Source organism: Triticum urartu, chromosome 1A (assembly GCF_056163025.1).
Source record: "Triticum urartu cultivar PI428250 chromosome 1A, HENAU_Tu73, whole genome shotgun sequence".
In the NCBI taxonomy this organism is placed as follows: domain Eukaryota; kingdom Viridiplantae; phylum Streptophyta; class Magnoliopsida; order Poales; family Poaceae; genus Triticum; species Triticum urartu.
Window position 1 is genome coordinate 422864676 of NC_141873.1, and position 27039 is coordinate 422891714.

The 27039-nt window shown below is 45.4% G+C and overlaps 1 protein-coding gene across 1 annotated transcript in view; it reads left to right on the forward strand.

Annotated features, from left to right (window-relative positions):
- The window catches only part of LOC147991514 (uncharacterized), a 41006-nt gene extending 20494 nt beyond the window's left edge, over positions 1 to 20512 (forward strand). Inside the window, exons 2-7 of the mRNA XM_087538704.1 lie at positions 16295 to 16479; positions 16571 to 16708; positions 17181 to 17358; positions 18042 to 18198; positions 19341 to 19531; positions 20286 to 20512. Of these exons, the coding sequence (XP_087394830.1) occupies positions 16295 to 16479; positions 16571 to 16708; positions 17181 to 17358; positions 18042 to 18198; positions 19341 to 19531; positions 20286 to 20333 (897 nt within the window). The 3' untranslated portion in view covers positions 20334 to 20512. The remainder of the gene's footprint in view (positions 1 to 16294; positions 16480 to 16570; positions 16709 to 17180; positions 17359 to 18041; positions 18199 to 19340; positions 19532 to 20285) is intronic.
- The last annotated feature ends 6527 nt before the right edge of the window (positions 20513 to 27039 follow it).

The following is a 27039-nucleotide window of genomic DNA, read 5'->3' on the forward strand; positions in this document are numbered from 1 at the left end:
AAACACCTTGTTCGCTTAGCAGTATGGGACTAAACTTAATTAGTTGCGGTCATACTTACCAACAACGAGTTTTGAGCAAAACCGCTGCTACTAAGTTCTTTAGCAGTAGCGCGTCCACGGGAAGGGCGCTACTACTATATCTTTCCTGGAGGCAACACCGTGGCAATTATAGTAGTAGCGCTCTTTTCACCTAGAGCGCTACTGCTACTTAGTCATTAGCATCGCTCTTTTCTAAAGCTCGTTGCTGCTAATTAGCAGTAGCGTCTGTTTTTAGACCGCGCTGCTGCTAAGATTCTATGTATAAGGTTTTCCCTAGTAGTGAGAAGAGGGAGAGGAGCGTGCGGCAGCGATTTAGGATTGGACGAGAGGGCCAGCGCGCTCTAACTGGATCAAAATCAAAATCAATTTACCCTTCAATTAAGAAAGCGACCCCACATTAACTAGTCTCCCTTTTATTCTGGGTCATAATTGTCCATGATTTTCGCACATAAAATATATGTTATACGTTGTATACAAGGCCACTATCAAAATTACAATTTGCAACTATACAAGGCCACTAACATTAATCGAGGAAAAATTGATGGCGTTTGCCTCGTACTAGCACCCGAGGACATTAATATCCCTTGTGTGCATGCGGGAGTGAGAAGGCTAGCTTGCATTCCCAACATTAATCAACCAATGAGGAGTAAGAGGGTTGGCTTGTTGTGCTTGGGAGAGAAAAACTACATTAATTAACACGACAATCAAGGTGACAAGCTAGCTTGCAACATTGACTTAAACATAGCATTGATTTTTACCTTGGTACCTATAATATGAGTTTGTGGCCTTGTATACAAAAATGGAGGGAGTATAATTTGAAAGTACATTCAGATACGAACCAAATTTTACAATTTTTGGTGACATGCATTCACATTTTGCTTGTCAAATACAGTACGTGGTCAAACTTTGACCCAAAATACGCGAAACAACAAAAAAATACTTCCAAGACCAGCGCCGCTCTTCCGCTCTTCTCCTCTTAAACCACCGCCCCTCCTCTCCTGTTCCAATCTAAATGCAGCGCCGCTCCTCTCCTGTTCTAATCCAAAACCAGCGCTGCTCCTCTCCTCTTCCATTCAAAAACCACCGCCGGCAAGTGAAGGTGATGTGGAGAAGTAGATCGATGGAGGAGTACAACCGATACATGAGGATCGCAGACGGCGACCTTGTGAAGCTAGCTAGGATGTTGGAGATGTAGTCTTGGTTTGACAACAAGGACCAACTAGCGACGACGGCGACATCCATGGCCAAATATCTGCAATAGAGCGAAAAGGCGGCGATACTCCCGGAGGGAGTCGCGCCGGAGTACATAGAGCTGCTCCTCTGGCCCATGGAGCAAACAGATTCACCGAATCCGATCGTGAGGGAGCGGTGGTGGGAGTATCGATTCCAGATGGAGCATCCACCAGAGATTGAAGGATCGAGCATCTACAGGGTGCCGTTTGTGAGGGTGTCCTGCCAGAGCGAGCCGGTGGAGTCTTCGTCGACCCAACCCAACTGCAAGAGGAGAAAAGCAGTTGGCCCGACGACGCTTCCCCGCCATCGTCTCCCTTGCCGTTCACATCGTCTCACGGGGCGGCTGTCTGCCGCCGAGGAATAGGAGGGGGCTGCCCCCCCAGCCCAATAGTCGGGAAGGTTGTGAATTGTCAGGAGGAGCTTAGGGTTGTCAGTATTTGCAGGTTGTGAATTGTGTTTTGTGTTGTGTATTTTGAGAGTACTTTCAGATATGAATGTCTTTTGAATTTCAGATTTGCAGTATTGAGCATATAAAGTATTTTATGAATTCTAGACATCTATTTTTAGCACTTAAAAAATGTAGTTTCATAGGAGTATAAAAGTGCAGACAATGTGATTCTCAGACAAGAAACTGCATGTTTCAGTTTCAGATAAGAAACTGCAACTTTCAGAGGCATAGCATTTATATTAACATGGCCTTTTCAAATAGGGTTAACATCATGTCGGAAGTTTTATTCATGGTCGAAAATGGAACTACCAGCCAGTTAACATCATGCTGATCAACATTCATGCATAGCACATCTTCATATGATGCACAGTCAAAATGCCCACACAATGTCGAGTGTGGAAACACACAGAAAACGAGGGACGAAGTTTTGGCAAGTGTTGGACGTGGTTTTGGGCTGCCCCATCTAGGCTTTCATTTTTAACATGCACAGCCCACGACCGCGGATGGGAGGTCCATAGGCCTGTTTGTATTTTCTTAGGGCCGTCATGTATCGACCGACCTATGGACCTCCCTTCCGAGGTTTTATTTTTGGCGGCCCAATTTATGTATTTTTTTGAAGAAAACGCAGAGGTCTGTTCTCTTTTTCTATATAAGAATAGGAACGCCAGGTCCAACTTATGTTTCCCTTCTAACGATATTATATATATTTAAATTATTTTATATGTTGACTGTTTAGTTCACATACTACCTCCTTTTCGATTTATAGGGCTTATCTCAAGATTCTAGTTTTTTCATTTTATAAGGCTCAATTTGGTTGTTTTCCATCACATGTTCAGATTCCAGGGTGCATTAAATCATTGCATGCAAGTATTAAGAGAAAATTGACCAATGCATGTACTTTATGCATGCATGCATTGATAAACATAATTTTTTGAGGAAAACAAGTGCATTAATTAGGTGCTTTTGCAAACTACAAAAGGTATTCCACCATTCATCATCTACCTTGGTTGGTGAGATTTTTGAATTGAGCCCTATAAATCGAAAAGGAGGGAGTAACTGGAAAATAGATCTCGCCGCCGCCCCCCGCCTCCTGACTCCGGGCGCGCCTGCCCCCCTGAGCAAGTCCGCTCACTCGCCCCATGGAGTCGCCGGACATATCCCCGGGGGAATGGCTGGAAGACAGGCAGATGTACAAGATGCATCTCCCACATGTCTACAAAGCCTTCTCGCGGATGCTCCAGCCGCTCGACTCCGTTGCGCCGGCGGTGCTGCGGGAGACTCGAGGGAGGAGTTGGAGGGAGCGGGCGATGCGGATCCGCGACGACACTCTCTCCTGGACCCAGTGCAGGCGCGAATGGAGGGAAGCAAAGGAGGAAGCTGCGAGGGAGGAAGCCGAGGAGGGACCGAATCCGTTCTCTCACTCGCGCAGGTATGCTCGGATGTGCAAGGATCATGTGGATTGGGAGCTGCTGAATCTAGCCCTGCGGATCTAATTCGAAGGAGATTTCTCGGAGAAGCACAGGATACCCCACCCCAGTGAGCCACCGATTGCGTTCGTTCAATGGGCGAAAGGAGAAGTGAATTCAGGAGATCCACGCCGTGCTGCGAGATGGGAATGCTTGACTGGACTCCTGCCCACCAGCACGCCACCGGAGCCGGAGCAGGTGGATCCCCTACCTTACCTCTCCCACAAACATGCAGAAGATTGAAATTAGGCTTCCAATCTACTTCAATTGATCTGTCTGGTGGTTATTTCTGCTTCCTGAGAGACAACATCTGGCTGGAGGATGAGAAGGGACCAGGAACTCCGATGAATTTCCCCTATCACAATGGGGGGGAGCACCGGTTGGGCAGTGGGACGGCCCACCTCCACCCAAAATGGGGGCACAATTTGGGCAGGCTCCTGTAATTTCCCAAGATCAATTTGGCTACAGATGGAACATAGGGGATGGGAGCAGAACCAGGTTCTGGGAAGATACTTGGTTTGGCACATCCCCCCTAGAAGTGTAATTTTGGCCTATTTACTCTGTCCGCAATGAGCTTAACAAAAGTGTCAATGAAGTTTGGGACGGTCAATGCCTAAAACTCTCTTTTAGAAGGAACTTTAGTGATAGTCTCATGGAACAATGGTTCCAGTTGGAGGAAATTGCCAAAAGGATTACCTTTACTGCCGAGCCGGATGCCCTGATTTGGCAGCTGGACAATAAAGGGAAGTATTCTTCCAGCTCCCTCTATCATGTTATCAACTTTAGAGGGGTTCAACCCGTGTTTATCCCTGCTGTCTGGAAATTGAGAGTTCCCCCTAAAATTCATGTATTTCTCTGGCTTCTCTCCAAAAACAAATTGATGACTAGGGATAACCTTAGGAAGAGACACATCATCAAACCCTTGCTTGTGTTTACTGCTTGGAACAAGAGTCTTGTTCTCACCTATTTTTTGAATGTATAGTTGCTAAACATCTCTGGGCCCACATTGAGGAATATTTCTCTAGTCAGATTGGCTCATCCTTCGAATCTGTCGCCAGATTCTGGATTGCTACCAAAAAGTGCTCAGTTTTAAACACTGTTAGCTCAGCTGTCCTTTGGTGCCTCTGGAAATATAGAAATCCTATGATTTTCAGTAACACCTCCTGGATTTCCATTCCGTAGGTCTTGAGGTTGATCAGGAACATGGTGAGGAACTGGGCGATTCTATCCTCCGGATCGGACAAGGACAAGTTGACGAGCTTCGTGGAAACCCTAACAAGATCCCTCCAGAAACCGTTGGCGATCACTTGTGCCTGAACAAGGCTCGACCTGCTCTGGGGCTGGACTTGTGGGCTTGTGTCAAGATCTCTAATGAAGATGATGGGCACCTGGCGCTGAAAAAGAGGGACATCCACCATGCTACGCCTTCCAGCCTGGTGTCTCCGCTTGCTTACTTGTCGCCGCAGGCTGACACGGCCCCTCGGCTGAAGACCATGAAGGCTTCGCTGGACCCTCCTTGTGTCATTTGAGTTCTCTATCTGCTCTGCCTTTGGCATCGCTCGGGTGATTTGTGTTATTCAGAGAACTTGTTCATCCAACCCCTCTAGTTTGTAGCTTTTCTACCTTTACTTTCGAACTGCTCTTTGACCTGCTGTATCAGAATATGTTGTGGTTTCGTTCTCAGCAATGGAACCGGGGAGATGCTCCCTGTTTTTCTAAAAAAATATTTTATATGTTATTATATATTATTTTTATTGTCATCATATATTTAACAGATACTTACATATGTAAGAAAACAATATCCCACATCTTATTAACTTATAAAAATAATTTCTTAACAAATAAAATCCTGGATTGTTTTGGCACGAAAATCCTAGTGATTGTGTACAAAAGCTTGGTAATATTTAAGGAAAAATGTAATAATATCACTTATTATTTAAATATATTTATAACAAAATGCTTAGCCCCTTTTTATTTTTTGATAACATTGCTGGCCCAACCCAACATTTTAATTAGAATCAGCCCAGCAAAATCATGTATTTCGAGAAAGTGCAAATGGCCTGTAATTTTTTAGGAAATAAAATAAACGGGCCACATGGACGCTACATTATTTGTTCACCCAGCCCAGCTAATGGTTGTAATTCAAAAAAAAGATCAAATTGACTGTAAATTCTACCGCGCAAAAAAGACTGTAAATTCTGAAAAAATAGGTTGAATACGTGCCACATTTTTGGAGGCTGAAATGTGGGCCAATAGGTCGAAACCAATGCAAGTCGTTTTCAATTTAGTCAAGAAATGTTTCTGACATGTTAGCCGTTGGATTTACATCCAACGACTGGCATCCATCTTCAATCTCTCGTCTTCTTCCTCCAGCGCCGCCGGGACCACCTCTCGCCTCCTGCTACTAGCAGCTCTGCTTAGCATGCTTCGCTATGAAGCGCTACTCCACCGTTGTCCAGGCCATCCCTCCACCCGTCCACACCTCCTGTTCTTCTCCACCGACTGCCGAATCACACCGCACTAGAACTAGTTAAGCCTTGTACACCTCTCTGTCTGCAACTCTACTCCCGCGTCTTCCCATCTCCGGCTCATTGCTGTCCAGGGCCTCACGTCGTCCACCACCTTGGATGCACTCAGCGCGGCGTGGTCAATGTGGTCAACGAACGACACCATCGGAAGTAGACTATGCGTGGAGAGGCTGACAGCTGGGTCCACGGCCGCACACAAGGAAATGCCTCCTTATTACGCGCAAAATAATGATTCCTCCACCTGACATCTGGGACCCACCAGAAGGGCCTCTGTATTTCGTGAAATAAAGTGCCCCCGCTGACTTATTGGACCCACTAGCTATATTCGCACGCAAGGAAGTGCCTCCTTATTATGCACAAAAAATGAATATTCCCCCTGCCAGCTGGAAGCCAGCATAGTGGGAGGCTGACTTGTGGGCCTACCAAGTTGACGGGGACAGAGGGCTTTGTCAACTTAGTTAATATGAATGATTCTAGCTCTTGTTACCGTATGATGTTCATCCAACGACCATAATGCTTCTTCAACCTCTGGTCTTCTTGCTCCAGCTGCCCAAACCAGCGCCGGTCGTGCCGCGTGCTCCTGCCTCCCGTGGCCGGCTGTGGTGCCGCGAAGGCCTCACCGCCCCTACTACTCCCACCGCTGGCCAGGCCATCCCTCTACTCAACCACACCCCCTGTTATTCTACAGCGACAGCAGCCTCACACCGCAGCCGAACCAGTGAACCCTCGTACTCCTCTTCGCGTGGGCATCCACTGCTGCGTCATCCCTGGCTCTGAGTCGTCCCCTTCCTTGTCCTCGCCGTCGTCCACCGCCCTGGTGCTCTCGGCACGGCATGGTCAACGTGGTCAACGACCGACTTCCATCGGAAGAGTACTGTACATGGAGAGGCCGACAGCTGGGTCCATGACAGCCGCAAGGAAGTGCCTCCTTATTACATGGAAAATAGTTATTCCTCCACCTGACAGCAAGGACCCACCAGACGGGCCACCAGTATTTTGCGAAAAAAATTGTTTCTCCCTGACTGCTGGGACCCACCAGATGGGCCACCGTATTTCGCGAAAAAAACGTTCCACCCGCTATCAGCTCGGACCCACCGGAAGTGCCTCCTTATTACGCACAAAAAAATGAATACTCCTCCGGCTAGCTGGGACCCACCTTGCTGGGAGGCTGACTTGTGGGCCTACTAAGCTGACGGAGATGAAGGGCTTTGTCAACTTAGTCAATATGAACAATTCTAGCTCCATTGACTGTATGATGTCCATCCAACGGAGGTAGTGCTTCTTCAACCTCTGGTCTTCTTCTTCCAGCCGCCCAAAGCAGCGCCGGTCGTGCCGCATGCTCCTGCCTCTCGTGGCCGGCTGTGCTGCCGCAGAGGCCTCACCGCCGCCTACTATTCCCACCGCTGGCCAGGCCCTGCGGCGACGACATCCTCACACCGCAGCCGAACTAGTGAACCCTCGTAGTCCTCTCTGCGTGGGCTTCCACTGCCGCGTCGTCCCCTTCCTAGGCATCGCCGTCGTCCACCGCCGTGGTGCTCTCCGCGCGGCGTGGTCAACATGGTCAAGGAACGACTTCCATCGGAAGAGTACTGTATGTGGAGAGGCTGACAGCTGGGTCCACGACCATAGCCCAGTTTTTTTGTGATTTGCCAAGTAAGTCGCTTTGTCAGGCCCGTTGGGCTGCAAATCTTTCAAGACGAGGAGATCTTTCATTCGGCTGGCCGAGAAAATGGCCCATCAATAATGAGAAATGGGTACATTTTTAAAACACATCAAATCGGCAATTAGTTTCAAATATTTTTTTTTTCATTTCAAGATTTTAAATTACATTAATTTTTATGCATGGAGAATTTGTTGGATTTTATATTGATATACATTTATTTTTAAAATCAGTTTGAATGTGAGTCGAAATTTCGGGATTAAAAACAGTTCGGACCGCACCGAAATATGCAAAAATTCGTATAATTTTTTAACCTTTCCACAATATGGGCTGTAATGCTAACAAAAAGAATATGGGCTCCAAAAAAAACCTTAAGAATTAGCAAATTGGCTGTAAATTATTAGAAATAATGGCAGATGGGCTGTATGCTGTTTTCCACAGATTTGAGGCTTTCCTAAAAAAAGTTTGACGCACAAGCACTGACTGTTGGATTTCCATCCAACGGCCGTCGTGCTTCTTAAATTTCTACTCGTCCTGCTCCAGCCGTTCAAACAAGCGCCGGTGGGACTACCTGCTCCCTCCTCCTCGCGGCCGGCTGTGCTGCCGCGCAGGCCTCACCGCCCGACCGTACTCCCATCGCTGGCCTAGCCATCCCTCTACTCATCCACACCTACTGTTATTCTCCGGCGATGGTAGACGAACCAGTAAACCCTCGTATAGTCGTACTCCACTCCGCGTGGGAAACAGCTGCTCAGTCTTCCCTGCCTTCGTGTCGTCCCCTTCCTAGGCCTCACCGTCGTCCACCGCCCTGGTGCTCTCGGCGCGACGTGGTCAATGTGGTCAAGGAACGACTTCCATCGGACGTGGACTGTATGTGGAGAGGCTGACAGCTGGGTCCACGGCTGCAGCAAGGAAGTGCCTCCTTATTATGCGGAAAATAATGATTCCTCCACCTGATAGCTGGGACCCACTGGACGGGCCACTGTATTTCACGAAAAAAACGTTTCCCCCTGACTGCTGGGACCCACCAGCTACATCTTCGCACGCAAGGAAGTGCGTCCGGGCAAAAAAAAATGATTCGCCCCCTGACTGCTGGGACCGACCAGCTACATCTTCGCAGGCAAGGAAGTGCCTGACAGTCGGGACCCACCTGGTCGAAGCGTATGTAGCGTTGTCATTCTGGTCGCGAATGTGTACGTACATACTGGTCGATGTAGAGGCGCACACGTGTCGTAGTAGAGGCGCACACGTAGCATTTACACGTACGTACAACGGCCAGGGTGCAAGAAAGAAAATATGGCCACGTATGTGTACATACGGGCGGAGCCTCGATCGCCTACTCGTGCATGCGTACGGCCAGGGCTCGTGTACATGGCTGGGTTGGAACGGAGAAACATCATCGTCGTCGTGTTCATGGGGAGACAACGGAATGTGTCATGTTCATGGGGAGGCAACGGAATGTGTCGTGTTCATGGGGAGGCAACGGAATGCGTCGTGTTCATCGGGAGGGCTTGGATGGAACAGGCGATGGAAACGAGGCCTGGCGTACCGCAGAACGGAGGAAACAGCCTTGTGTTCGACCGGCCACGTTCGAAACGAGATCCTGTTCATCGGGAGGGGTCTGGCGTACCGCAAAACAGAGCAAACGGACCTCCTACGGTCGAAACAGGGGTCCTATTGATCGGCAGGGATGTGGCGTACCGCAAAACGGAGGAAACGGACTTGTGTTGGAGCGCTACGGTCGAAACGGGGGTCCTGTTCATTGGGAGGGGTGTGGCGTACCGCAAAACGGGACTCCACGGGATACTCTTCACCTCCACCGTCGACCTCCTCCAGCCTCCATGGGCACCTGTTCATCCAGCCTCCACGGGCTCCTGTTCATCCAGCCTCCAACGCGCTCTACTCCACCGGCTACTGTTCAACCACCCCTCCACCGTCTACTGTTCATCCAGCCCTCCACACCACGGGGTCCTGTTCAACCACCCCTCCACCGTCTACTGTTCATCCAGCCCTCCACACCACGGGGTCCTGTTCATCCACCCCTCCACGGGCACCCCTCCACCGTCTACTGTTTATCCAGCCCTACACCACACCACGAGGTCCTGTTCATCCAGAGGCAACGCCACCGCTCATTGTTCATCCCATCGATCGGCTTCAGTTAGCAGCAGTAGCGAAGGAATCGCTCGATCGGGTTCAGTTAACAGCCATCGATCGATCGCTCGGGTTCAGTAACGCATAGCCTACATTGCAATCGCTCGGGTTCAGTTAGAGCCCAACGTCTCGCTCGGGTTCAGTTAGAGCCAACGCCTCGCACACACGCGCATACGTGTATGAGAGAAACGCACATCGCTCGGCCCCCGACCTCCCACCGTAATCGGGAACTCCCCAAAATTTTCCTCCCCCTTGCTTCTACCACGGGTTTTCCGTCATGGACGGCCCAAAGAATGTCATGCAGCTGCGTCTCCGGCTCGCCCAGGACGAAAAGCCCATTTTCTGTCATGATTTCTTGTCATGGAAGTAGGAGCCCACCACATCTATGATGATACCGGGTTTTGTCACAATTATCGTCATAGAAGTGTCATATGTATGACATAAATTTTTTTCATTCGGCCCAAAATGTCATGGATGTGTCTTTTTTTTGTAGTGAAAATATGGAGACGTATCATGAGCTAGATACCATTGTACTATTGTATATGCTTATTTTCTTAGTGGCCGATTGCGTGTGTGGTGTGGTGGGCACATAATTTCTAGTTGTGGTGGGTCAACATGAAGACTCATGGGTCGGTTCCATCCTGCGCCACATATAGGTTGGACCGAGACATGTTATACGAAGACCCATGTGGAGGACTCGGCATACAGCATGAAGCTACCAGAGTCGCGGAGGACTCTATCCCCACTGGTGTTAAGCCGACTATATATGATTTGTAACCCTAGGCCCTTAGTATGTTATACAAGCTTGGGGGCTAGTTCGTCGATGGTATACACACACACGCAGAATGCCTGGTATTCACGTGTACTTTGTACACACCCCTATCACTAATATACAGTACCAAGAGTAGGCTCTTTCTTCAACTGCAAGGGTCCGATCCGAACTAGGGTAAAACTTTGCCTCATATTACCATCCAGCCTAACAGCCAGGGATATCCTACCGAATGATATGATGAAATCATATCTGCCAACTACTAAGAGAGAGGTGTGTCGGGGTGGGGGGCAATGTGTGCGAGAGAGGCCTAGAGATAATGTGCATGCGGGAGACACGTAGGCACATATATGTGCGTATAGAGGGCTAGTAGAGACCGTGCATGTGTATATATGCATGGGAGAGAAATAGTTATTTCCAATTGAGATTAGTGAAAAGAGTGGTACATAGTAGTCAGAGAGAGAGAGAGAGAAACAGAGAGAGCATGTGCATGAGACATCCCGACACCCTGAGGGAGATTGTGAGCATGTGTGAAAGAGAAATGTCGACCCATATAAAGTGTGTGCACTTATGCGTTAGATAGAGAGATATATAATGCGTTTGTGAGAACGGGGCGAGGCATAGTGCATCTATGTGTAAAAGGTGGTTCTACGCATTAAATTAAAATATAAATGGCATTATTATTTTTGGATGAGATCATGAATTTTGCAAATTGTGTATGGACAAAAATCAGTCTATCAGACACCCATACTCTATTGAATTCTAGCATGTGCATGTGTTTATTTCATATTATCGATCCATAGAGTGGGAGCGGTTTGAAATATAGGCAATGGATGCTTTTGCAATTCATATATAAACATTAATTAGTGCACTCCATGTTGTTAGTGTGAAGCACTTTATACATTTGTCACTTGCATGGATACATTCCAAATTGCTAGCTACGAAATAGAATACATGTCGAATTCAACATAAAGGGGGTTTCGAAGATTTGAATTCATAGGAAGTGCATTCATCTATTTGAACCCGAGATAATGTCATTTGTAAATTAGATGTAAAAGGGGGCATCGATCTTTGTTGTGAGTTTGAACATGCTATATATATTCATACACATATCTAACTTTTTATTTTGCAACCAAGGAGATTATATCTAGAACCATGCATGAACAGAGGTAAGTTGCATATTTTTTAATATATACTCATGTACAATGTATAATGTACCCCCTCCATTCCAAAATAATCGTAGCTTTAGGATTTTCAAGAGTAAAGATTTGTGAAGTTTGACAAATCCTGAAAGTTCAATTCAAGAGAACCGAAAACGTTAATGCTTCTGCTCCAAATATTGAACGAAGCGCCAAATATGCCTCTGGTCACCCGTAACCGCGCAAGACTAATGTTTTGATGGTAGGAAATTACTATCCTGACTCTGGATCGTGTAGCCTATCGGCCTGATGTCCAAAGGTCTAAACCGGGGTAGGTTTGTAACTTCACCAAGACGCCAGTCTCAACCGCCTCCGAGAAGCATTCATACGCCATGGCCGACTACCCATGCGCTCGGCCGAAATCTATCCCGCCCACATTTGGGACACCTGACATGACTGTCCTACCCCCAACACGCAATATGTCCGAAATTTTAGATGGGGGCAAAGTTTGTAACTTTTCCCAAATTTCAAACAAGTGTGTCTCAAACCGAAACATTGTTCCCCGCCTCCCTCCGTTTCCCCATTCATACTTTGTGGGCGCGAAAACGCCCTCTCCACCAGCACTACAAGAAATATGTCAACTAGTGACCTTCTGTTAGTGACCCTAGAAGAATTGGTCATAGATCTATGACCATTTGAGACCAATTGGTCAAAAGCTGTTCGGGGGGCTCCAAAACCTAAATCATTGCGACCATTTTGGTTAGAAAGGTCGTAATTTCCTTACACAAAATGGTCATAAAGTAGACAACGCTAGTCTGCTGCCTTATTTCTAGTTTTTAACGACCAATATAGATGGTCATAACCTTGTAAATCGTGGTGGGTTGCTATGACTAGGCGCCACCTCATCAGTTTTGCCTATGTTTTATGTCCATGTCGCAGTTTTTGCCCTTTGTTGTGAAGCAACCTATATTTATTTTATTCCAAAAATTCTCATAATTCTTTTGGATCATATCTTCATCAAATATGTCAAAAACCTTCCTTGCCTAGTTCAAAAATATTTCAACAATATTCATTTTCCTATTCTGTTCAGAGCAGCACTTTGTGAAGGAAGTACCACTTTGGCATGTCCAAATACTATCCATTTTCTACAGTGCTTTCCTATGCCCAAATAACCATCCTCCAACAAATGCCAGCTCAATCCATTCATTATTTTGAGCCCAGCTTTAACATTCGTATTTATATCCAGTGTGGTACTTTGCAAAGCAAGTACCACCTAGGCTCCTCCTTTTGAGCTGAAATTTTTTGAAGACGGTCTTCTTAGTAACTGATCATCCTCTGCCAAAACTCACGCCCATTAGCCATGTACATTTCCCGTACCGCTAATCAAACACTTGGCTGCTAATTCATGTTTGAGCATCGATCGGTCTCCTCGTGAGAATCTTATGTTGTAATTTTCTTCCTCGCACCTACCTGGGGAGTGCCCAACCAACTAGACATGCATAGGCCACCCAGAACACATGGCAACGCCACGGTCACGCGGTGACCATGCGGCGGGCATGCGAGTTTACGCGCTCTAGAGTTGGGGCCCTCGGCCACTGCCCAAACCTCGACGTATCGCCACCAAACCATGTATTTATGATTAAATAGGTACTTATGTAACTAGAAATGATTTTTGGAAAAATTAAATAGCAAACTATGAGGTAGCTGCAGTTCAAATTTGACCCGCTTCCTACTTAATCGGCGGAAATTTGTCTTTTTGATGAGAGGTGGATCAAATTTTTTTACACCCAACCATTTTGTCAATTGTGCATTAAATATGTGCTAGTATTTTAGAAAATTGATTTGGTCCAATTTTGCAACAAATATATGGTAGGTCCTTCACAAAAAACCTCCTTTTGGGCACTCGAAAAATGGAAAATGGTTTTTTCGTCCAAAGAAAATGAAAACTTCCTTAGGCAACATTGTTTGGAATTCCAAGATGAACCCTTGTGCATAATATGATATCATTTCAACAAACTATGCCATGAATGTGGCCATAAGATTGATCATTTGGCTTGAAAACCCTAAATCTTCACGCGTGATAGCTCATTTCTGAGAACACTTTTTTAAAATAATTGCCGTATTACAAGTTTATTATTTTTCCTGGAAACTTGCTCACATATAATGACACAATGCGAAGGTTTCCCAATTTTTTTTTAAATTTTTTGAATATTTTATTCCTGTTTCAAAATGCGGTCAAAACGGTAGGAATGACCGTTCCTAGCTAGTTGTTGAATCTTGCAAAACTTTTGATGTTTCTCTGATTAAATAGATACTTATGTACCTAGAAATAATTTTTGGAAAAAATAAAGAGCAAACCATGAGGCAGCTACAGTTCAAATTTGACCCGCTTCCTAATGAATCGGCGGAAATTTGTCTTTTTCACCACAGGTGGATCAAAATTTTTGACACCCAACCATTTGGTTAATTGTGCATCAAATATGGCCTAGTATTTTAGAAAATTGATTCGGTCCAATTTTGCAACAAATATATGGTAGGTCCTTCACAAAAAAACCTCCTTTTGGGCACTCAAAAAATGGAAAATGGTTTTTTTGTCCAAAGAAAATGAAAACTTCCTTAGGCAACATTGTTTGGATCTCCAAGATGCACCCTTGTGAACAATATGAGATCATTTGAACAAACTATGCCATGAATGTGGCCATAATATTGATCATTTGACTTGAAAACCCTGAATCTTCACGCATGATAGCTCATTTCTGAGAACAACTTTTTTAAAATAATTGTCGTATTACAAGTTTATTATTTTTCCTGAAAACTTGCTCACATATAATGACACAATGCGATGGTTTCCCAATTTTTTGATTTTTTTTTTGAAATTTTTATGCCCATTTCAAAATGCGGTCAAAACGGCGGGAATGACCGTTCCTAGCTAGTTGTTGAATCTTGCAAAACTTTTGATGTTTCTCTGATTAAATAGATACTTATGTACCTAGAAATAATTTTTGGAAAAAATAAAGAGCAAACCATGAGGCAGCTACAGTTCAAATTTGACCCGCTTCCTAATGAATCGGCGGAAATTTGTCTTTTTCACCACAGGTGGATCAAAATTTTTGACACCCAACCATTTGGTTAATTGTGCATCAAATATGGCCTAGTATTTTAGAAAATTGATTCGGTCCAATTTTGCAACAAATATATGGTAGGTCCTTCACAAAAAAAACTCATTTTCGGGCACTCAGAAAATGGAAAATGAATTTTCCGTGCAAAGAAAATGAAAACTCCCTTAGGCAACATTGTTTGGAATTCCAAGATGCACCCTTGTGCACAATATGAGATCATTTGAACAAACTATGCCATGAATGTGGCCATAAGATTGATCATTTGGCTTGAAAACCCTGAATCTTCACGCGTGATACTCATTTTTGAGAACACTTTTTTAAAATAATTGCTGTATTACAAGTTTATTATTTTTCCTGGAAACTTGGTCACATATAATGACACAATGCGAAGGTTAACCAATTTTTTTGTTTTTTTTAATTTTTTGTGCCCCTTTCAAAATGCGGTCAAAACGACGGGCTTGACCGTTCCTAGCTAGTGGTTGAATCTTGGAAAACTTTTGATGTTTCTCTCATTAAATAGATACCTATGTACCTAGAAATGATTTTTGGAAAAAATAAAAAGCAAACTATGAGGCAGCTGTAGTTCAAATTTGATCAGCTTCCAACTGAATTGGTGGAAATTTGTCTTTTTCATGAGAGGTGTATCAAAGCTTTTGACACCCAACCATTTGGTCAATTGTGAATTAAATATGGCCTATTGTTTTAGAAAAATATTTTGGTTCAATTTTGCAACAAATATTTGGTAGGTCATTCACAAAAAACTTAATCTGGGAACTCGAAAAAAACTATGACGGGCATTTCTAAGGACACTTCTTTTAAATATACTAGACGATACCCCGCACGTTGTTGCAGGAATATTTGCATTATATTTCGATGATATTTGATTTGTATGGAATGTGAATAGTAATACTATGAAAACAAAAAAATTGTAAATTCAGATGCTTTATTGTGTTTGATTAATGTATTGTAAAATATTTATTAAATATCTCATTTATGTTTGCATGTTGAGATGGACATTTTCTTATGCATGAATACATGTTGTGGTGGTCCTTTTGCCATGCATGTTGCTTGATGATGTGGCATGCTTGCATGTTGACATAAATATGTCAGTGGGGCTAGCTATTTAGATATAGAAGATTAGTCTTATTACTAGTTTATTATTTTTTTCTTCTTAAAACCAAGTCACATTTGATGACACGACAAGAAGGATTTTCATTTTTTCAATTTGTTTGAATTTCTCAGGTCAAGAAAATAGCTAGATCTAACAAATTATTTTTAAATCTACTGCGACCAATTTAAATGGTCATGATATTGTAATTGCGTTCTGATTGGTCCAAAGACAACGCACACAGATCATGCATGAACACCGTTGGATCCTTCTGGATCCAACGGCAGCCCTCGCCCCTCGCCGCCCCATCAACCCCACCTCAGCCGAAACCCTAGCACTGTCCTTTCGACATCTTCCATCCACCCCCGCCTCCTTTCTTTCTTTCTCGCGACCCCGATCAGGATCCCCTTGTACTCTCCCTCTCCTCTCGCGACCCCGACCCCGATCCCAACCCTGTCGCCAGCGATCTCCTCCCCCCGCCGCCCCCTCCTTATCTTCCTCTCGTTCAAGCCAAGATCACGCCAAGGAGGTCATTCGATCGCCTATCCCTTGTTGTCGCCGGCGGCGGCCCCCTCCTCCCCTCGCGCTGTACTTGTCGCCGCACCTCCCACGCCCGATCCCGGCGAGGACATAGCAGCCGGCGCCCTCGTGCGCGACGGCGGCAGCGAGGTTGGCGCCCTCGTGGAGCCACACGCCATGCTGGCGGCGGGGTCTGGCCAGCGATGCCGAGATCTGCTGCGGCGCGACACCAACGCGGTCCACCACAACCGCCTGCAGCTTCCGCACGCCCAGCGACGGGTACGAGGTCACCGTGCCCAGGTCCACCCTCTGCTCCCGATCCCAGCCCCCTCCCCTCACCTCCGCCGGATCACCGCTCCTGTGAGCCTAACGCCGGTCATGTTCCCTGCAGGTCGGAGGTGCATCGGGACGGGGACTGCCACCGGGCGGTGCAGTGCCGCACCGACTGCAAGGACTCGTGGCCCGGCCAGTGGGACATCTCCAGCGCCGGCCACGTCTCCGTCGTGGACTCCTCCCTCTCCTTTGCGCGGTGAGTGAGCTCGCCGGCCTCGCGCTCCTGTTGCTTGCTGTAGCGAACTCAGATGAATGCTGCATGGGGAATCTTACTCCTGTCACAAATATTCAACTTATGGGATCTGTCGAATTCTGAACTAGATCAAGCAGCAATAATTGGTTGTTTCATCAGGATCGGACTGTCTAATTCTGCTACTATGTGTCAAAAGTAGAATGGCAATCTCTATTATCCAGTATGACCTTATAACAGTTTGGAATGATCTGTTTTGATTTACGAACACTTACTAGCCGTAGTAGTCAGTGCTTAGCTCTGTATGGTGGTCGTTGCTTCGTTGAATTGCTTGGCGTTGCTGTAGCCCTAGTAGCCTGTGCTACTGTTTCCACAATCGATGCTTACGGCCACTGCACGCAGTCTATTTTAATCCTTAGCATCCACTTCATATTCTTCTAGTACTGATATTTTTCTCTGAATTCATAATTTTTCGCAGAGAAGCTGCAACCTGCAGAACGCAAGAAAGGGCTGATGTGTGTTGCGTCCTCGCCATTTCTGGACATCAAGGTTGGACAGACCTACCAGATGTCCTGCTTCATTCGATTGTTACTCTCTTGGGCTCCTTCTCTGACCTTCTTGCCTTCGCGGTGTGCCGGTTCTTGTCATCGTCCTGTGTGAGCTGCCAACAGCTCATCCATCCCACCAACCCCGATAATTTTTATATATGCTTGCTATGGGTTTCCATTTTTATATATGATTGCAATGGGTTTCCATTCAAAGCTATAAGGTCGTTAACTGCTATCTTATTCAGTTTTTTTCTTCCATGTATCTGTCAAGCTTAGTCATGTTTACACACAGCTTCAGTACATGGCATTGTATATGTTTTTCTCAGTAAATGCAAGACATTGTATTCAATACTAATCCCCTAAGTATGCTATGAGCATGTGAATAGCTCAATCCTGTTGTCTTTGTGCTTAGTGCTTACTGCCTAGGTGTTCTCAGTTTTCGAAGGGTTTTGGGAGTACTTGCCTGTTGCAAATGCATGGGCCTGTTGTTAGATGCATGAGTCTGACACTCCAGCGATTTCTAACTTAGACACTTGTATTTATGAAACTTTACCAACAATTTTCTTTGCAACGGCATTATGCTCATGAGGCAGGACTATACAAGTGAATTGTCATAGTAAGGTCCTTCCATGGATTTCATGTGGCTCATTGACTTGTAAGATGTAGCTCCAACATTGAATATATTTTGAATGTTTCCAAAGATACTCTCTGTTACGTTTACTTCAATATATACATGCATGTTACTTCAATATATACATGCATCAGCCGTGGATCATGGATCAGCCGTGCAGGAGGTGGAGCTCCGCATGGATCACGACTTGGTCGTCGTGGGGGCCTGGACCATCAAACTCGCGGGCGAGATGGACGGCCTCGGCAACGGAGGCGCGCGTGAGATCCTGGGGTTGACCAATCCACGGGGCGCCAGATCTTCCCTCGGGGTCGCCTGCTGTAGTCATACTGTCGCTAGATCTCCTCCCCCCTCTCTCTATGTTTTTTCTGTCAATAGCTAGTTGCATACGTTGGAGCTGGCTGTACCTGGAACTTAATCTGCATTTATTCAACTGGATCAAGTACAAGTACATTAGTTTGTAATCTGCTATTAATACATATCCCAGTCATAAATTTCCTGAAGTAGTGCATGTATATATTTGGGTGCTGGTTAATTAGAAAATGGATGTGATTTCTAACTTGATTGTTGTTGGCTACAAGATATATCTCTGTTGGTTCATCTTGCTGTAGAATATGCCCCTGTTCATTCATTTATGTGTATTGCTATTTACCTCTGGTGGGATGTGTGAAGCACTCATCTACAAACTTGCTTGTTATACTCATGTTCCTGATGATATTGGTGTACAATCAATCTGGTTATTTCTTCTTATTCTGCTACTAGCTGTTGTGTACTCCTAGTGTTGTAGTTTCTGTGTAGTAATATAGAAATATTAATGCTCAAATTCGTCATGGGGGCCTGGACCATCAAACTCGCGGGCGAGATGGACGGCCTCGGCAACGGAGGCGCGCATGAGATCCTGGGGTTGACCAATCCACGGGGCGCCAGATCTTCCCTCGGGGTCGCCTGTTGTAGTCATACTGTCGCTGGATCTCTCTCTATGTTTTTCTGTCAATAGCTAGTAGCATATGTTGGAGCTGGCTGTACCTGGAACTTAATCTGCATTTATTCAACTAGATCAAGTACAAGTACATTAGTTCGTAATCTGCTATTAATACATATCCTAGTCATAAATTTCCTGAAGTAGTGCATGTATATATTTAGGTGCTGGTTAATTAGAAAATGGATGTGATTTCTAACTTGATTGTTGTTGGCTACAAGATATATCTCTGTTGGTTCATCTTGCTGTAGAATATGCCCCTGTTCATTCATTTATGTGTATTGCTATTTACCTCTGGTGACATGTGTGAAGCACTCATCTACAAACTTGCTTGTTATACTCATGTTCCTGATGATATTGGTGTACAATCAATCTGGTTATTTCTTCTTGTTCTGCTACTAGTTGTTGTGTACTCCTAGTGCTGTAGATTCTGTGTAGTAATACAGAAATATTAATGCTCAAATATGATGATGTGGCCTGCAGTGCACTTGCTTCGACATCGACCCGTCCATCATCATCGCCTTCGAGGACGACGAGGACACGGCAGACGCCGTCGGCCTCGGCGGCGGCTTCCACCACTACCACATCGTCGTCACCTACCAGTTCCACGACGGCGTCTGGGCCGTCGAGTCCCTCTGCAGCTGGTGCCGCTGCCTCCTCGTTTCCTATTTCAGGTAGTACATCCTTCTTGCTCGAATCTACTATTTGATCTGCCTGCACATCTCCCACTCTGGCGCAGAATTGATGGGTTCTTCCTTGATTCTGGAAAGCTGCAAAAATTTGAATTTTCTAGGGGCACTCTCAGCCTACTTGCCACAATTTCTTCTTGTCCATTTGGCTCTGGCATTAATTACTAGGACGAGATTTTAGTTTCCTGTCATCCTCGAGTCTAAGATCCCCATGCCCATTTATATGTTCTCTATGGTGAATTACTTCTATGGTGTGTGTCAAAATTTGAATTAGATCTGAAGTTTGCAGCTCCAATTTTCCTGGAGACCACATTATCCTTACTTTAATGGTCAACTTGTTCAGAGTAGAGTTGAATCTTGTAGACCACATGATACTATTGTGATAATGGAGAGTTGGTGTCCATTTCTCCGTGGAGATTTGAGTTTTCTCTTTTCGTTTATTCTATGTGGTGTTAGTCCGATGGTCTATTGCTAGATGGCTGTATGGATAACTCAACTTTGTTTATTCTTTGAGGGCTTGCTTGGTACCAATTGTTATGTGCTTCATTGTGTAGTGCTGATTTTGCAGCACTGATACGAACTTACAACAATATTACATTGTAGTGTTTTCTGCATGTTGTCGTATCACTAGTTCCATGCTGCCTTCACATTTGAGTCTATTAGTTGTTTTTGTTTTTATCCTTGATTAGTATCAATTGTTGTATTGTAGACTTAAATTGTGGTGGTTCCTCTTTTACAGAAGCTCAAGTGTGAAGTCGTGAAGTGTGAAGCAAGTGTGAAGCCGTGAAGTGTGAAGCCAAGTGTGAAGCCGTGAAGCCCAACTCATTGTAGCATATCTGTGTTGTAAAGATTGTAATAGATTTATTTAGTGGTATATTTGATGAATTTTATGCGTTCTTTGTTTTATTTGAAATATTGATTATGTATATTATTTGAAAACTTGTGGAATGGAAACTTGTCCAGTGAGGCCACTTATGAATATAATCTGTCAAATTTGTACATTTCTGACATGTGGGACAAATTTGAGAGATGAACATGACAGGTTGGACCCATCTGAGTAGTGGGACCAGCTTGAATACATAATACTTGAAAATAGAAAATCAAAATAGAAAATCAGTAGACTAAAAGGCCATGGCCCAAAAATAAAAAGGCTGCAATGTTGGGCTTGGTCCATGAAGCTGACAAAAAATTCATAGGGAAAAAAATATAAATGGGCTGAATTAACGGGCTCGGCCCATATAAACACCGAATTGGATCGGGCTGATTCTTGTGCTACATCAGATTGCCACGTCGGATGCCTACGTGGCCTAGGGAGGCTGCTAGTGACCCAAACAAAACAGTAGGAATATTTTGGTCGTAAACGTCTACGATCTTCTCACAGAGAAGGTCGTTAATTTTAGTTTACGACCGTCAGCTTTTGACCATCTGTTTTTGGTCACAAAAAGGTCACAAATGGAAAATAATGACCATTCAGTGACCAATAGTCAAGGTCACAAGTTGACATATTTCTTGTAGTGCAGCCGCGAAACCCCAGCCTCCTCCGTCCTCCACCCCATAGTGGCCAATCCACCGTCGCTCTCCTCCATCATGCCGGAGCCGGTACCCTGACGTCGTCGTCCAACGCAATCGCAACCGCAACACCCTCAATGACTTAGCAGCTGAAGCCAAGGCAGAGATACCTCCACGACGCCGATGCCGACGTGCGCCATACCAGAACCACTCCGACCACGCCGTCCTGCGCCTCACTGCTGCGGCTCCACTGTCGCAACCATCCACCGCACCGGAGCTGTTCCTGCTACGCCGTTGTTTGCCGCCTCGGATCTGCTTCCCCGCCGCCGACAAACGGCCACCGTACCACACTCAACAACTTGGCCATGGGTTCGTCCAAGGCTGCACCGTCCTCCACAACTTCTGGTTTCCGGCGAACAACAAGAAGATCGGCGGAAAAACAGAAGGAGGACACAGCACTGCCAGCAGAAAGAGGTACTCCTCTTCCCTTATTCGTGCAAATCTTACGTCTCCGCTCACATCGTATTCATCCCACGAAAGAAACTAGTTGAGCGATTCTTACTGCATCTTCTTCGTGATACTAATTGCACAAGGTTTGCTCCCTTTTACTATTTCACCTTTGCTAGAGGTCAGTAGCCCGCCTGGATTTCAATTCACGGTCAGTCGACCCACAATTAAAAGAAGCAGCACCTGCTTAGGCGTGCGGAGCACCTAGTCCGCCTGTTCCCAGGGAAGCGGCGCATCGGTGTCTATCATAGGGGTGTGGGGCGCAGGAGCTGCTTGCGCCCGATCTGGAGGTCGGTGGGGCTTCAATGGATGGCTGGGGGGCGGTGCCAAGCACGACGGTGCGGTGAGGTTGAGGGGAGGGCGCAGGAAGGGGAGGAATACTGGGCCGGTGGTCGCTGGCATTTCGAGGAAGATCGTCAACACTGACTGGCTGGAGGTAGATGAAGGCGATCTGCCCGTTCTTTGTACATCAGACGGTGCAGAAAAAATGGACTGACCTATTTGCTTTCAGTCGACTGCTATTTTCATAGGATCCTGTAGTAATTTAGTGTGCCATGCATGTTGTAGAGCTATCATATGTCTCCCGTCATTTATTTCTCACTGACCTGCTATCTGCTACCTTTACACTATACTAATTGTGCACACACTTCACCCATACTCACACTATTGTTTTTTATGCATGGGTATTTTAGACTCTGACGCAGTGTTGATGAATGCAGAAAAGAAAAGACAGAAGTCGCTCCAGTGTAATTCTAAGATAAGCACTAAGCATTTCAGCGCTCTAATGGGTGCAGTGTCAGCAGTTGGAGACAGTAAACGTAGCTCTGCAGTTGATGATCTCAATTGCCACACACAACCATCCCAGGTGCTTTCTTTAACTTTGCGCTGTCAAATGTGGTTGCATGTTGCATATGGTGTCTAGCTTGTATTGCTTCCAATTTTGTTAAATTGCATCTGCTTACTTTACACATTATACCTTTGATAATGACATGCCTTCCTGTTTTTGATACATACTACATATGTCTATTAACCATGTTCGTACATCAAACTAATGCTCTTTTGTATCCCTCGTCAATCACTTATGATGAGACAGTCACCCGAGTGGGTTACTGTGAGACGCCCTACTCGTTTAAAGAGTGCAGTGTCATCCTCCCCACATGATTCTCAAGAAACAGCAAGGCTAAATGAAGATAGTCAACGTAGCTCTCTAGTTGATCGCCGCAATTCCCCCACACCACCATCGCAGGTGCTTTCTCTTACTTGGTAGTGTGATATGTGGTTGCATGTTGCATATGGTGTCTACCTTGTAATGCTTCTAATTAGGGTAAATTGCATCTGCTTAGTTAACACATTATACCTGTGAATATGACACGCCTTCCTGTTTTTGGTACATACTACGTGTTTCTATTAACCATGTTCTTACATCAAACTAATTTTCATGTGTATCCCTCATCAATGCTCCTAATTTGTTAAATTGCATCTCCTTAGCTTACACATTATACATGTGAATATGACACGCCTTCCTGTTTTTGGTACATACTACATCTGCCTATCACACCATGTTCTTACATCAAATTACTGTTCTTGTGTATCCTGCTTCTATCGCTTATGATGAGACAGTCACGCGCATGGGTTAATATGAGACGCAATACTCTTATAAAGAATGCAATTTCATCCTCTCCACATGATTCTCAAGAAACAGCAAGCCTAAATGAAGATATTGAACGTAGCTCTATACCTGAAGACCACACTTCCCCTACACCACCATCACAGGTGCTTGCTCTAACTTCGCACTGTGATATGTGGTTGCATGTTTCATACGGTGTGTAGCTTGTAATGCTTCTAATTAGGGTAAATTGCATCTGCTTACTTTACACACTATACCTGTGAATATGACATGCCTTCCTATTTTTAGTACACACTACATCTATGTGTTAACCTTATTCTTACATGAAACTACCTCTCTTCTGTATCCTGCATCAATCACTTACGATGAGTCACCTTTATTCGTTGCATATTGCATATTATTTCTAGCCTGTTGCCATGTATTGCTTCTAATTTGGTCAAATACATTTGTCAGGGCACCCTTTTAATTTGGCAGAGTGATATTGGTTTCATCTTTCATATGTTTTCTGGCTTGCATCGATTCTAACAAGTTCAAGCACCTTGTGCTTAGTTTACACTTTATACATCATACATGTCAATATGTCACGCCGTCCTGTTTTTCATACATATTCCATCCTCCTATCATGCGGCTTCCTTGCATGAAAGTAGTGTTCGTCAGTATCATGCATCAATGAGTTCTGAAGAGCAAATTTTATTCCTTTTTCTTGTGGGTTTGACTTGACAAGGCAAAATCACGAAAAAGGAAGGAAAAGATTAAGGAAGGCGATGATGGTGGTCCTCTGCAGCAACGTAAACGGAGCATCTGTACCGATTCTCCTTGTACTGATAGTGCATTACAAGGTCCAAGTCTCCGCTCCCCTACTCCACCATCCAAGGTGCTTGCTCTAACTTGGCAGCGTGATATCTGGTTGCATGTTGCATATGGTGTCTAGCTCGTATTGCTCCTAATTAGTGTAAACTGCATCTGCTTAGCTTACACATGATACATGTGAATATGACACGCTTTCCTGTTTTTGGTACATACTATACCTGTCTATCACACCATGTTCTTACATGAAACTACTCTTCTTGTGTATCCTGCATCAGTCACTTATGATGGGACACCTTTAAGTTGGCAGTGTGATATTGGTTTGCATATTGAATATGATTTCTAGCATGTATTGCTTCTAGTTTGATGAACGCCACCTATGATGAGACAGTTTTAACTTGGCAGAGTGATATTAATTGCACCTTCCATATGGTGTCTTGTAGTGTTTCTAATTTGTTGAAGTGCCTTCTGCTTAGTTACCACATCATAGGTGTGAATATGTCAAGCCGTCCATTTTTTCGTACATATTCCATCCACGTATCATGACTTTGCCTTTCATCAGAGTAGTGTTCGTCAGTATCATGCATGAATGAGTTTTGAAGAGCGAATGATATTCCTTTTTCTTGTTAGTATGACCTCACAATGCAAAATCAATAAAGCTGAAGGAAATTGGCAAGGCATTGGATGATGGTGGTCCTTCCGAGCAACTGAAACGGAGGTTCTCTACAGATTCTACTCCGCCACCCTCCCAACAAGATTTGCAAGACAACGCAAGGCTAGACAGTCAACGTAGCTGTGTAGATGATGAGCACATCTCCCCTACTCCACCATCACAGGTGCTTGCTCTAACTTGGCACTATTATATGTGGTTGCATGTTTCATATGATGTCTAGCTTGTATTGCTTCTAACTTTGTTGAATTGCATCTGCTTACTTTACACATAATGCCTGTGAATATGACATGTGTTCCTGTTTCTACATCAGACTACTATTCTTGCATATCCCACATCAGTCACTTATGATAAGGCACCTTTAAGTCGCCACTGTGATATTGGTTGTCTTGCATATGATTTCTAGCATGTACTGCTTCTAATTTGTTGAAATGCCATAGAGTTTGAACTTGGCAGAGTGATATTGGTTGCATCTTTCATATGGTGTCTAGCTTGCAGTGCTTATTATTTGTTGAAATGCCTTCTGCTTAATTACCACATCATAGGTGTGAATATGTCACACCATCCTATTTTTCATACATATTCCATCCTCGCATCATGTGTTTTCCTTTCATCCGAGTAGTGTTCATCTATCATGCATGAATGAGTTCTGAAGAGCGAATTTTATTCCTTTTTCTTATCAGCTTGACTTCACAATGCAAAATCATTACAACTGAAGGAAATTAGTCCGGCAGTGGATGATGGTGGTTGAGGGAGTCCTGGATTAGGGGTGTTCGGATAGCGGGACTATACCTTCAGCCGGACTCCTGGACTATGAAGATATAAGATTGAAGACTTCGTCCCGTGTTCGGAAGGGACTTTCCTTGGCGTGGAAGGCAAGCTTGGCGATACGGATATTCAGATCTCCTACCATTGTAATCGACTCTATGTAACCCTAACCCTCTCCGCTGTCTATATAAACCGGAGGGTTTTAGTCTGTAGGACAACATAGACATACAATCATACCATAGGCTAGCTTCTAGGGTTTAGCCTCACTGATCTCGTGGTAGATCTACTCTTGTACTACCCATATCATCAATATTAATCAAGCAGGACGTAGGGTTTTACCTCCATCAAGAGGGCCCGAACCTGGGTAAACATCGTGTCCCATGCCTCCTGTTACCATCGATCCTAGACGCACAGTTCGGGACCCCCTACCCGAGATTCACCGGTTTTTACACCGACATTGGTGCTTTCATTGAGAGTTCCTCTGTGTCGTCGCCGTCAGGCTCGATGGCTCCTACGATCATCAATAGCGATGCAGTCCAGGGTGAGACCTTCCTCCCCGGACAGATCTTCGTCTTCGGCGGCTTCGCACTGCGGGCCAATTCACTTGGCCATCTGGAGCAGATCGAAAGCTAAGCCCCTGGCCGTCAGGTTAATTTTGGAAGTTTAAACTACACGGCTGACATCCGCGGGGACTTGATCTTCGACGGATTCGAGCCACTGCCGAGCGTGCTGCACTGTCACGACGAGCATGATCTAACTCTGCCGTTGAACAGTGCCCTGGAGGCCGCACCCGCACCGGCTCCGACCCATAGTCCGGAGCCAATTGCGCCGATCGAGGATGGGCGATTGGACGCCACCTCGGGGGCTGCGATCCCAACGGCGATTGAGCCAAACACCAGCCCCGTACTCTGCGAGACTCGTGACTCCAAGGAGCTGGACTCCTTTCCGGACTCCGAACCCTCCGCGCCCCTGCCAATCGAATCCGATTGGGCGCCGATCATGGAGTTCACTGCCGCAGACATCTTTCAGCACTCGCCTTTCGGCGATATCCTGAAGTTACTGAAGTCTCTCTCCTTATCAGGAGAGCCCTGGCCGGACTACGGTCAGCAAGGTTGGGGTACAGACGATGAAGAAATTCAAAGCCCACCCACCACCCACTTTGTAGCCACTGTCGACGACTTAACCAACATGCTCGACTTCGACTCCGAAGACATCGACGGTATGGACGCCGATGAAGGAGATGATGAAGCACCAGCGCCTACCAGGCCCTGGAAGGCCACCTCGTCATATGACATATACATGGTGGACACCCCAAAAGAAGGAGATGGCAGTGGAACAGCGGAGGATGACCCCTCCAAGAAACAGCCTAAGCGCCGGCGTCAGCAGCGCCGCTCAAAATCCCGCCAAAACAAACATGGCGATTCCAGCACGGGAGATAATAATACCCCGGAAAGCACCGAAGAAAATCCCCTCCAGCAAGATGTAGCACAGGAGGATGGAGAAACCAGCCCTCATGAGGGAGTGGCTGACAGAGAGGTCAAGGACGATAATTATATGCCTCCCTCCGAAGACGAGGCAAGCCTCGACGACGACTAATTCGTCGTG